The sequence below is a fragment of the Lygodium microphyllum genome, chromosome 3 (genome assembly GCF_053477565.2).
Source record: "Lygodium microphyllum isolate KBCC chromosome 3, Lygodium_microphyllum_v1.1.10, whole genome shotgun sequence".
Classification (NCBI taxonomy): domain Eukaryota; kingdom Viridiplantae; phylum Streptophyta; class Polypodiopsida; order Schizaeales; family Lygodiaceae; genus Lygodium; species Lygodium microphyllum.
The window spans coordinates 145,653,286-145,666,700 of record NC_141137.1 but is presented as its reverse complement, the minus strand read 5'-3'; the positions used below and the strand labels follow the sequence as shown (position 1 = coordinate 145,666,700).

At 40.0% G+C, this 13,415-nt stretch overlaps 1 protein-coding gene across 6 annotated transcripts in view; it reads left to right on the top strand.

Annotated features, from left to right (window-relative positions):
* The window catches only part of LOC148038996 (ubiquitin-like domain-containing protein CIP73), a 94,585-nt gene that overhangs the window by 50,958 nt on the left and 30,212 nt on the right, over nucleotides 1–13,415 (top strand). For all 6 annotated transcript variants that reach the window (XR_015690358.1, XM_087674858.1, XM_087674859.1 and 3 more), the window contains 3 exons: nucleotides 12,765–12,946; nucleotides 13,061–13,201; nucleotides 13,348–13,413. Coding sequence is in view for 5 of the 6 variants with exons in the window: in XM_087674858.1 (XP_087530984.1) it covers nucleotides 12,765–12,946; nucleotides 13,061–13,201; nucleotides 13,348–13,413 (389 nt within the window). In the remaining variant the exon portion in view is untranslated. The remainder of the gene's footprint in view (nucleotides 1–12,764; nucleotides 12,947–13,060; nucleotides 13,202–13,347; nucleotides 13,414–13,415) is intronic.

Below are 13,415 nucleotides of genomic sequence, written 5' to 3'. Positions count from 1 at the left end.
CTCCTTTGCATAGACTTTCTCCTCGAAGTTTATAAAGGTGCTTTTGACATCTATGTGATAAGAGTGGTCAACTGCGGTGAGAGGCTAGTGTGACTGACATGTGGAATGATGTCAACCATATGTAATGATGGCAACCATGTTGTGGGTGCGAAGGTTTCTTCATGGTCAGTACTATGCTTTTGTTGAAAACCTTGGACTATTTATTCAAAGTCCCATCAGCTTTCATTTTGGTCCTAAAGATCCACTTAGTCCCAATGACCTTCTTGGGGCTTGGATGATGCACCAAGGCCTACGTTCCGTTTACATCAATGCTCTTAAGCTCCTGTTCCATGATGTGCATCCCACTATCAATACTTAGGCTTAGAGTGCACTATGTAATTTGCATGAAGACAAACGTAAATGGAGCAGTAGGTGCAAGTTCGAAATGTCTTTTGGGTCCCTCTAGGATAAAGTTTGGATGGAAGGATTCTCGAATTGTGCATGGTCTGTTAGTATCAGTGAGGTATTGGGTCCTTGGAAGTGGGTCTATGAGCTAAAGTCTTTGTAAGTGGGTTAAGAGCAAGGGGCCAACAATAGTGAATAGACCCAGTTAAAGCACTATCTCTGATGAAGTAAGGAATCAGTGGCCAGTGTAGTGGGCCATATGATATCTCTCTCATAAAAAAAACTACATTTCTCCAGATAATCACCTTGTTTGTTTGAGGATCAAAGTAGCAATGGCCTTTTGCATTAGAGGAGTATCCTACAAAAATCAAGAGATCAATTTGGGGATCAAGCTTTCCTATTTTATCATCAAGAGTGTATGTGTAGGCATGACACCCAAGGACTTTGAAGTGGGGAATGAAAGATGGAGTGCCAAAGAATGCCTCAAAGGGGGTCTTCTAAGGGACTTGCATTCAGACTGCATTTAGATATTGATTGAGGATGTACAGTGATATGTTAATAGTCTTAATCCATAGGTGCTCAAGGAGCTCTATGTTGGCCCAAGCGTGGAGCAATTGTGTGATCAATTTAACAAAAAATAAATGAGAATGAAAGAACTAATCAATGTGTAACAATACTCGATGACAATGAGAATGATTGTATTAATGAGTGAGACAGTACAATGCTCAAGGTGATCACAATGAATAATGCCACACTTATGTGGTGATGAGGCACAAAGTGCCTATTTATAATAAAATGAAAACCCTAACTATTTAACCATCATATGAAACCCTATAATAAACCCTAACCCTAGTGTCCCTTAGTGCCTAGGATACTTGGTGCAACGATTGTATTTAATAAGGAGCTTGGATCATGGATCAAAGGGCATCAATGCATAGCACATGAGATGCTGCAAATCCCCCTCCATGAAATGAGTAGAGTGATCTAGGAAAAATAGCAAAATCCTAGAAAATGAAAGAAAATATAAGGTCATGGTTGCATAAGTTCATCCAAGTGGATATATCAATCTATGTCAGTACGGAGTATGACAGATCATGGAACAAATGAAATCAAGTTCAAGGCTTGCCAAAAAGCCAGGAACTTTGGTTGAGGAAGAGCCTTCATGAAAAGATCTACCAAGTTGTCTTCAGTAGGTATGCAAGACAACTCTATTTCTCTAGCTGACATCGGGCTCACGAACATAATGGTACTGAACTTCTTTATGCTATGTGGGAGCATGGAACACGTGGTTCCGAATAATGGCCAAAGCACTGTGGCTATCAGTGTAGATAAGTATCAGAGCCGTCTAGTGCACATGAAGGTCTGCAAGTAACTTGCAGAGCCAAACATAGTTCACTGTGGGTGTGAATGCTGCTTTGTACTTTGCTTCACAACTAAAAGTAGCAACTGTAGTTTGTTTCTTGCTAAACCAAGAAAGAAGAGATGTATCCAAGAAGTAGTTGCCACTATGAGAGACAGGAGAATCTCAACATCAAGTCCAATCATTATCAGAATATCCCATGGAAAGAGAGTAAAGAAATAGCCTTGTGGAAAAGGCCAAGATCCTAGGTGCCTTTTAAGATATTGAAACTTTAAGATATTGAAAGATATGCTTCATTGCCTACCAATGAAGTAATGAAAGGCTGTGCATAAATTTGCTCAACTGGGAGACAACAAACTGAAGATCGGGACCTTGTGTGACATAGGTAAATAAAGTATGTAACAACGTACTGATATAAAGTAGTATCAAAGGGTCTGGTATCATCATCAGAAGTGAATTTGAAACCAGGCTCCAAGGGAGTAGACAAAGGCTTGTAATCCTCAAATTGAAAGCGTTGAAGGTGTCTAGTCTAATATACTTGGATTGTGTCATAATGATGCCCCCCTCAAAGGTGGCAAATTGGATACCCAAATAATAGTAAAGTAGACCAAGATTTATCATGGCAAATGTTTGTTGTAAATCAGCCTTCAATGTTGCAGTTTTACCAACATTGGTCCCAATAACAAGCATGTCATCAACGTAAAGCACAAGAATAATAAAATTAGATCCTTGATGTCGAATGCAAGGAGTAGCCTCGGTAGGGCTATTTTCAAATCGAAGGTGCAATAGATGAGAATGTATGTAGGCATACCAAGCTTGCGGAGCTTGCTTTAAACCATACAAAGCCTTCTTGAGATGGCAGACTTTGTGCTCAGAGCCGTTAATTGCATATCCTAGAGGGTGAGAAACATATACCTCTTCAGTGAGATATCCATGGAGAAATGTTGTCTTGATGTCCAATTGATGCACCTCCCAATGAATGTGGGCAGCAAGGGCAATAATACTTCTGATGGGGCATAAGTTGCCTCAAAGTAGATTCCTTGCTGTTGGGTATAACCCTTGGCAACAAGGTGGGGGCTTTGCACCTGTCAATAGAACCATCTGGCTTTCTTTTAATTTTACTAAACCCATTTGGTACCTATGCATGCTTGTCGTGAGGCAAGTCACATAGCTCCCAAGTGTCATTGTGATGGATGGAATCAATCTTTGCCTTCATTGTTTTCACCCAACGATTATTTGAAAAAGCATCTTTATAACGTAGAGGTTCTTCATTGCATGCTATAGCCATCAATGCACATGCAAGAAGATTACCTTGTTCCTAACGAGTGGAGGCTCGTGTGCAGGCAGCCAAAGGAAGAGGCCACTTGCTGTCATGAGGAATGTCTAGTAGCCAGCGATGGATTGTTTTAGGCTGCTGAATTTCAGCCCTTGTATGCTCCAATTGATCAAGAATAGGGGGCTACTCTTCGGACAAGGTATCATCATGCTGTTGTGGTTGTAAATCAGGCTGAATAGACTGTTGTAATGTGTATGTAGGTGGTGCAAGTGAAGGCTGAGAAGAAGTATCAACCAAGGAACCATTATGGAAAAGTGGTAGTAGGCTGTCAAAGATGTCTCAAACATCAATAATAGGCTATTTTCGATAGTCCAGCAAGGGGCGAGAAGCATTTTCAATGGAGATAACATCTCGGTTGACATTAACCTTGCTTGTAGAGGGTTGATAAAGATGGCATCCTTTACTTTCAACACTATATCCAATAGATATACAGCGAGCAACCTTATTATTGAGCTTATGCCTTTTTTGAGAAGGTACTCGAGCATATGCCAATGATCCAAAAATCCTGATATGGGAGAGAGAAGGCTTGGAGCTAGTCCATGCGTCATAAGGAGTGATGGTGCATAAAGCTCTTGTGGGACACCTATTCAAAACATAAGAGGCACATAGAATAACATTGAATTGAAAAGAATTAGGAAAATTCTTACACTTCAGCATGCATCTTGCCATCTCCATGAGTGACATATTCTTCCGTTCCGCTAATCCATTTTGTTGTGGGGAGTAAGGAATGGTGCATTGATGGTGAATACCTTGAGTTGTAAGATGCTTTGAAAATTGCTTAGAAAGATATTCGCTCCCCTTGTTGGTGCAAAGGGTCCAAAAGTGAAAGCTGCTTTGGATTTCCACCATGGTAATAAAAGTCTTGAAGCGAGAGAAGAGTTCAAACTTAGATTTCAGCCCATATACCCAAGTGAATCGAGATTTATCATCAATGAATGTGAGAAAATATAGGAATCCACCAATGGATTTGGTTCTCACAGGACCACAAACATCACTATGAAAAAAATGCAAAATAGATGACGAATGAACATGAGAATCCTTAGGAAAGGAGAATTGTTGCATGTTACCAAGTAAACATCCTTCACAAATGTAATTCGATGGCAAGTGAATTTTTGGAAGATCGTTGACCATGTCCTCTAACTGAAGCTTCATTAATCCTCGATAGTTAATGTGGCCAAGCCTGTGATGCCTTAAATGTGTATCATGAAAAGATTCCTTTGTTAATAAGGCATTGTCAATAGGATTTTCACTAAGTATCAAGAAGATAGAGATTTTAGTGAAGGTGCCTATCAAGTCAATGGAAGAAGAAACTTGATTATCATATACCACATATCGGGGGCTATAAAAAATGACATGAAACCTTGAAGTTGCAATTGTAGAAATTGAAATAAGATTCTTCTTGATGCCAAGTACATAAAGAACATCATGCAATGTCAAAGGAGTACCCTTGGGTACATTAGAGAGATGAAAATAATGCTTGACAAGAGGTGACATGCTTAGATGCACCGTTGTTGAAATGCCAAGTAGAAGCCACATTAGTAATAGAAAAACAAGTATCATGAATAGAAGGATTATATTGACATTGAATGAAAAAAGTATAATCCTTAGACTCAGAATAGTTTGCGGTCTCATGTGTGAGAGCAAGACGAAACTTATTCTTCTTCTTCTGTGATACAATGTGCTAACCTTGATGACTTTGGTAGACCATTAAGAGTGATAGAAACAAGTTGATTATCTAGAACTTCTTCATCAATGCTTAATAATTGTTCAATAAGATCTTTGATGCCAGTGAGATAGGCATCCATGTTATCTCCTTCCATGTGAAGTAAGCAACATGCGCTTCATTGCACACTTGATATAATGATGTAAGCTTTTGCTATGCATCCTTGGTTGTCTTGCATAATCGGATGTGTGGAATGATACCTCTCTTCACCAATAAAGCAATTAAGGTATGTGCTTGGGCATAACGGCCATCCCATCAAATCTAATCTTGAGTGGGAGGTGTTGTCGAAGAAGAAGATGATTTGACATCATGAGAGCCACCTTAGGATGTGGAGACAGGAGGTGGTGCCGGTGTTGGAGAAGCTGACCTTTGCTCGGTGTTGTTCGCAATATGCCATAGATTCTTCGTGACAAGAACATGTCGCATCTTGTAAGTCCACATTGGGCAATTGGTGCCTTCTAGCTTGTTGTCGGCACCAAGCATGCCCAATAAATCATTATTATTATTATTGGTCATGAGTGGGAATCAGCAAGAAAATTATATTTTTGAAGTGAAGAAAGAGAGAATAGATGCCCGAATAATAATAAGTTGCTGATAGAAGGGATGGTGCCTGCCTCAATAAAGTCAAATAATGTGAAGAATAATAAATTTTTCTTGCTGTTTTCTTGCTGAGGAGAGAGAAAAATATGTAGAAAATAATTATTTTTAGAAATAAAATATTACCCGATCAAGGGGGCAATTAGCAATTTGCTGAGATTAGAGATTATTGGCTGAAAGTGCTCCAATACTGTGGACAACACCAAAATATATTGAAAATTCTCCCAATAATACATTGAAATAACAAAATTTGTCTTCAATGTCGGTAAAAGACAAGACCAGCAGCCAAATAATATTATTTTTGAGCATGTTGGGAGCCAAGAAAATAAATTGAGCGAAAAGCCCCAAATTTTGAGCGTCTTGGAGGTGGAATTGGGCAAAAGCCCCAAATTTGACCCAAATATTGAAGTGAATTTGAAGAAGCTGTGTAAAATTTCTACCCAATTAATGCCAATGCTGGGCCTTAAGGTGAATTGAGCCTTGATAATGATGAAGTTTGATGAATTTCAGAAAATCCCCAAATTTTTGCAAGAAATTGGGGTGAAGTTGAGTGCAAATGTTGAAAAACCCAAAAATTTGTTGGAAAATTGAAGAGGGATTCAAAGATTTTTGTGAAATTTTTACTTGAAAGAATGCTGAATGTCACACCCATTGATCTCAATGTGGATGAAGAATGCGAAATGCTTGAAAATGCCAAATTTGCCGACAAAATTGGAGTGAAATTTGGCCAATTGGGCGGAAAGCGCCAAATTTGTCGATGACCAACATATAGTTTCTTCAATGTGGTGATGAAATTGAGGAGATTGTGACAAATCTCAAATTTGTAGTGAAATTAGAACCAAATTTGGTAAAATTTGTAAAAAGCCCAAGGTAAACCCAAGTTGTGCTTGGGAAGGGCAGTATGGAAGAATAGGGGCTTGTTGGAATAAGAGAAATGATTGAATAATAATAATAATGTTTTTAAAAATGATTTTCAGTGTCGGGTCTAAGGCGGCAGGTTGCTGTGTTGATGTGGTGGCTTGTGGTAGGTAGTTGGCGATGTTAAAAAAAAACAATGCAGCGGTGGCATGACAGGGCAATCCTCTCCTTGCACGTGTCAACATTGGAGCGTGTCAATTGAGAAGAGTGACAGAAAATGAGATTGTTGGGGAGTGGTATGCATGTTCCACAATATGTTGGCAGATCAAGGCCGTGGCGTGGCGTCAACTACAAAGGTGATAAGGACAGATGGTTGACAGGTCCACGGTAATTCTAGGCTACTAATGAGAAAAGTGACTTGGCAGAGACCTCAACATGCCACCCAGTTGAAGGCAACGACTAGATGTGCCCAACAAATTTGCATTGCAAAGCATGTCAACTCAGCGCAAGAGCAACAATGTTGAGTAGATCAGACACTCCAACAGATGATTGGAATTGCAAGGTGTGGAGCCTTGGATAGCAATTGGCTTGGACAGGTAAAGGAGATAGTGGCACAAAGTGCAATCACAAATGGAGTGTATAGAGCTGACACAGGGGCAATGGCTTTGATATCACTGTTTGCCTAAGCGTGAAGCAATTGTGCAATTAATTTAATGGAAAATGAATGAGACTGAAATAATTAATCAATGCATAACAATACTCGATCACGAATGAGGAGCATATTAATGAGTGAGTGAGAGTATAATGCTCAAGGCAATTATAATTAATAATGCCACACTTATGTGCTAATGAGGTAGAAAGTGTCTATTTATAATAAAATGAGAACCCTAACGGCTTAACCGTCATAGGAAACCCTAAAACAAACCCTAATCCTTTTGTCACTTAGTGTTTGGGATACTAGGGGCAACAACTACATTTAATGACAATTTAAATGCCTAGGGAGCCTGGATCATGGATCAGAGGGCATGAATGTGTAGTTGATGAGATGGCCTATATTGTATTGTTGCAAACATCATAAAGCATGCCATATTTAGCACTGTTTGGTTCCTATGCTCTACGACTCCATTTTGAGAAGGGGAGTTGGTAGAGGTGAGTTGAGGAGAGATGTGGTGCTCATGTAAGAACTTGGACAAGTCACCATTGCTTTCACTCCTCATAGTTCCTATATGACAACTTCTTTGACTTTGCATGAGTTGCATCCAAGTTGAGAAGTATATGAAGGCATCATTAGGTATATTTAAAAAAGTATACCTAGATACATCTCGAGAAGTCATTCACGATAAAAAAGAAGTATGATGCACCATTAATGGTGGTAGTGGATGTTGGCCCACAAAGATCAATAGGAATCAATCGAAGGGGCGATTGAGCTCTACGTGTAGTGTGCCAAGGGAATGGCTTGTAGTGCTTTTTTCCTAGTTGAGAGGCTTGGGAGACCTCCTTGAATAGTTTTAGATGGGGAAAGTCACTCAGCCATCTGATGGTGTGATAACTCATAAAGAGAGTCATACCTAAAGTGGTCAAAGCGAAAATGCCAAAGACACTCATTATTCGTAGGTTCTTGTGGTGGTTGAAGCTTGGAAGCGATGGAACTCAAGAGCCTTTGGCAATCGGATGGGATAGGAAATAAGTCATCATATAGAGACCATTAGGTTGTGCCTCATTGCGAACAGACTAGTCTAAGAATATATGACCTTGACTATGGCCACAATAAAGAAGATTGTTCACTTCCCAACCCTTGTCAGTATCAAACTTAATGTGACCTAGACCATGGATCTTGATTGAGGAGTTGTTCCCGCATCAGACGTTTCCAGCCATAGGAGCCATGGATCTTGATTGAGGAGTTGTTCCCACATCAGATGTTTCCAGCCATAGGAGCTTAGGAGCCTCCATGGCCACCTTGTTAGGAGATAACTTAGAGATATGGACTAAGCTTAAATCCTTTGATATCTCTACTAAGACGAGGTGGGTCTATGGTCGAGTTGACTAGTCACATATGTGCTTTGGATTTTGAAACGAAATTGGCTATGATTGCTGACTGATTGTAATGTGGGTTTGAGTCCTCCACTATCCTTGATTTTGGTTGCTACCACCTTGCCTCTTGGTGTCGGGGTTTACTTGATTGGAGGGTTGGGGTTTGATTCTCAGGTTTTGATTGTGTGTCTTGCCTTTGACCGACACTCCTCATCCAAATCGCCAATCTTTTGATTAGTGTTGGTAGGTATATTCTGCTAGCTGGGTTTGAGAGAAAACTAGGTGTTCCCTTGTGATTCATTGATTTTGAGTTTGAGTTTGAGTTTGATTTTGTTTCTTGCCTTTCCCTTGTTATTGTTTTTGATTTGATAACAAGAGCCCTCTCCAAAGAGTGAGTGATCGTATTATGAAACTAGTTGAACAACCGAGTATAAAGCAGTAGTTGACACTCAAATTCATGGAATGTAGGCATGATGGGTTGTGAAATCACTTTTGAACAAAGTGAAAATATTTCTTTAGGAGCTTGTTTGGGAACAATGTGACATGGTCATTAATGGACTTAAAGAGCCCTTGCAAAGTTGCCCTTAAGGTCATCCTGGTTTGTAATCCTAGGACCTACACTCTTGGAGCTCATGGTCGAGATTAATATGAAGACTCTTATTCCAAGATGCACAGTGGTTAGTCAAAGTGTTTCCACTGCTCTGATGCAAGGTTAAAATGCTATACCTACAAATGAAATTATAGGAGTAGTTCCAGCATCAACTCTACAATGAGTGAGGCATTTTTTGGCCTTCCAAGGATGGACATCTTGACATGGAACAAGGTGGGGGTTTGGTTGGGGTTCTAGCTCCTATACAATGTTCCACTAGTTTTGTGAGTCTAGCATATGCCTTATTAGGTTTGAGGAAGTAGTATAGTTAGACTTGTAGTAATTAGTCTTGTCAGTGAATGTAGGCTTGCTTGATGTGGAGGAAGAATTGTGAGGTTTTGGATAAGAAGGGTAAGAGGGATAGAAAGGGGGATAAGATGGGTAGGTAGAAAAGGGCTGAGAGTGACAATATTGTTGGAGGAGGCACTAGAACTCTATTGCCCCACCCAAGTGTCGGTTGAGGCATTGGAGCATAATCAATAGGTCCAAACTTGGGAAAGCTTGTGAGGGTACTGTCGTACTAGTTGGTGGAAACTTGGAAAAGCTTGGGAGGGTATCCCATGTGTAAAACCCGAAAGTGTGCGAGATGGAGGTTGAGCCTTTCCCATATGTGCATCTTCACCATCGAGAAAAGTAGAGATCCTAAATTTAGGTTATGCCTATGTTTAAAGAACCCCTGGATGTGATGTGCGATTTTAGTGGTGGTGTGTGAAAGGTGTAAATGGAAAGGGAGATGCAGTGGAAGAAGTGTATGGATTGGGTGGGAATTAAAGTTTAGGTGAAGATAAAGTGGATCTGAATTCATTAAATTGATATTCTAAATTTAATCTTTGAAATTGAAAGATGGATAGTGATGGAAAAGAAGAATGAGATGTTTACCAACTTCAAAATGACCTTGAGATTCAAACTTAAAGGAAAAGGAGGAGAAGGGAAACATATTGAAGGGTTGACAAAATTTTCTTTATTGGCACCTCTTCTTATGTTTACATACAAGTACAAATCCTCTTCAAGACTTAAGCTGGTGTGAATAGATGAAAAATGCCTTCTTCCTCTCGATTATGACCAAAATCTTGCAGAGAAATAGGAACAATAGAAGCTAAAGTGAAAATAGGCATAACTAACATAAGAATAGATGGAGAAGAAGAGAAGATAGACTTATATTCAGTGCTGGTTTCTTTGATAGGATGGCCAGTCCCACTTGAAGTGTTTGTCCTTCGTGCAAAATGAGTAGATTTGTGCATCGAATCTAAAGGGTATAAAATAGGTTTATTCTCCAGTAGTTTCTGAGCCCAATGCATAAGGATAAGGTCGTACTTGATTGGTGTGATCTCATAGGGTCTATAATCTCCATGGTAGTTTGATGTGTGCCCAACTATGTCGGATCCTTGCAGAGCAAGTTGTGAGGCTCACTTTTGCTAAAGTCTCTCCATGGAGGATTTGGGAGATTGAAGTGGTGAGGAAGTGTTTGATGTCATCTTCCCTTTGTGAATCTCTTTACTTCTGCTAGAGTCTCTATATGGAGGCTTTGGGAGATTGAAGTGGTGGGGAAGTGCTCGATGTCATCTTCCCTTTGTGAACCTCTTTTTGACGATAGTGAGTTGGCTGTAGCAGATCAGCAAATGCAGGCTGGATGATGGCGCAAGAGTAAAATTGATGCCTGATGGCTGGGATGGGGCTGGATGCTGGTGCCTAGCTGTGGACAGCTACTCGAATTGAGATATTCTCTGGATAATGGGGTGTGGATGATAGAGATAGTGTGCCATCAATTCGCAAAATGGGAATGGGCTGAGTGGTCGACGGCAGCTTGTCTATTCATAGATGGATGGGTCCTCCCAAATTAGAGGTTGTCTTATGGGACACATACACTCTCTAGGAACGCATTTCTTTTTGAATGAAAGTTTGGTAATTTGAATTTTAGGGCTGTAATCAAGAGGTAATCAGTTTATAGAGCATTTTTATCTCAAAAGTATGCACTCTTCAAGTCGATCCAACTAAACACAATGGAATCTCACAAACTATCCAATAAATCATCGGTTTGTGGAATAGGAAAGTGATTCTGGATAGTATTCTTATTCTGGTCCTTGTAACAATACACATGCACCAAAAACCATCCTTGTTTTATATCGTCAAGAACAAAGAATCATGACAAGTGGGTTGAATCAGCCCATTCTTCAAAATCTCGTTCGCTTGACTCATTATCTATTCTTGTTGGGTTGCAATAACTCGATATGGGGGTTTATTTGAAGGTGAATGATCCTTTGGCCTCTAAAGAGGAAGCTCTAGTGAGACTTTGGAAAGCAATGTGCATACTGGCTAACTTAGAATAGTTAGATTCAACCAAGCCAATAGAATTCAGATGGACTCCCTTTGAGTTTTACATCCCAAACATGTTTTTCTTCACGAGTCATAGTCACTTTCTTGCCAAAAGCATCCAATATGGAGACATTGCAACCATCTAAAGGCATAATAAGAACACCTTTGAATCCACATGACTTTGAACATGAGACTAGAGCCCAATAGTTATGAGTCACAGGCTGAGTATGCCCTGGACAAGTCATACCAGTCTCATGCAATTTGAACTCCCAATCTAATAGCCAAATTAGGGGAACTAGGGTTTTCCCTAGCACCAAGATCAAAGAAGATCAAAGTAATTCAATCTCTTACTTTGCCCCATGACCTGTGTAACATTGAATCTTCCCCTCCTTGCTGCTTACTAACAAGATCAGGGACCAATCAGCAGAAGGCTTTGGCTTCTTTCCTTTCTGATGGCTCCCTCTACTCCTTTTTCGTTTCTCATCTCTCTTTCCTTGATGGTTTGACTGCAATCAGAGGAAACACTGTGGAGCATGTAGCATGAGAGGGATGCTCAAATAGGAGGCCAATTATGTGTATGTGTATGTTGGAGGGCTGTAATGAGGTGCAGCAAAGGAGTTGGCAGTTCTATGTGAGGGCAATCCAGCACTCATGTCTGTTGAAAGGGATTGTTGTACGTATATCCCATCTACCTTTTTTATACCATCATTCTGCTGTATGTATCAGAGTTCGAGGGGATTACTGGTGTGATTCTCACCTATTCTATTCGAGGTCGTGACATTTTGTAGTGTGGTATATTTCAATATCAAAAGCCTGCTTGGCCCACTTGCAACTGATTCCATGGAATGCCTCCATATGGATTACAAGAACCTGAATAAATTAAGTGCTACAATGTAATGAAGTCAATGGAATGGTGTGTCATGTATCATGTTCAATACTATGTTAGATAGATTGGGTACAAAGGGTGTTTAATGATTGATGGATGGTGCCAAGTATTTGGACTGGAGGATTGAGGAAGGAAGGTCAAATCAGGAAGTTAAAGAAAGGAATTTTGGCGGGATGGATGTGAGCTCTGTTCATTTTTGCAAACTGGTGCAATTTGCTTGATGCCTAAGAGTTTCAGCCTCTGAAGCAATTGGCTAAGCTTTGTGCTAGAATTTTCCTCGTGAAATCAGGGAACTAATTGTTTGGAAATAATACAACATGCCTTATTAAAATTTGGTAAAACAAGCCTTGTCTACTTGGACCTATCTTCAAAAATTGGAATGCCTCATTGTTTGTGGAAGTCTAGACCAGATTAATGTATTTTCACGTTACTAATAGAAACACATTGAAATTAACTTTTGAGTTTGGTGCTGGGACATCATGCTTACTGACTAGACAAACATCTGACAGAAGGATGCGCTGAATTTGTTTGAATCTATAATTTCTTTGTTGGAGCTTGAGGCCATGCTTTGCAAAGTTTCTCTAGTGGTTGTCATGAAGATATTTGGTTTTCTTATGTGGCCTGCAGGGCCGCCAACAAGTCTGGTATCATTTCTAGACTCTTATGCTGACCTTGAGCAGCAGTCAGTTTCCCATCTGCAAGACCAGCAACCATCTCCAGCTGTTGACAATGCAGATCCTGCTGCTTGGGCTTCCATGATACGTCGCGTGCAGGAACTACTTAGCACTCGAGCAAGTTCAGAGCTTATGGTATACCCTGGGGCTTATGAAAATTTTCTATGTGAAGAGGAGTAGGGGATGTTGTAATTGTGGTGGTTTCCTTCTCATTCTACTAATTGATGATCATACTTTATTGCCTGACAGAGACTGGCTGATCAGCTTGGAAATGAGACAAATCTAAATACTCCTGCTGCTCAACAGAGCATCATGTCTGTGGAGTTTGTTGTGCAAGAATTGGGTTCTTCGCTATTAGAACTTGGTCATGTAATTTCGAGATTGCGCACGGTATCCCCTACTGAGCTACATAAGTCAATCTTAGTCTGATTTTTTTCTGAGTGCACATATTATTAATTAATTTTGTAGTACCTTAGTACAGTTGGTTTTTTGATGCATGTTACTAATTAGTTCTGTAATACCTATTTGTTGTTTAGACTGATTCAGTTCTCAATACTGGAGACCCAACTCATGCATCTGCTGATCTTCCCAGCATGTCTCAGGT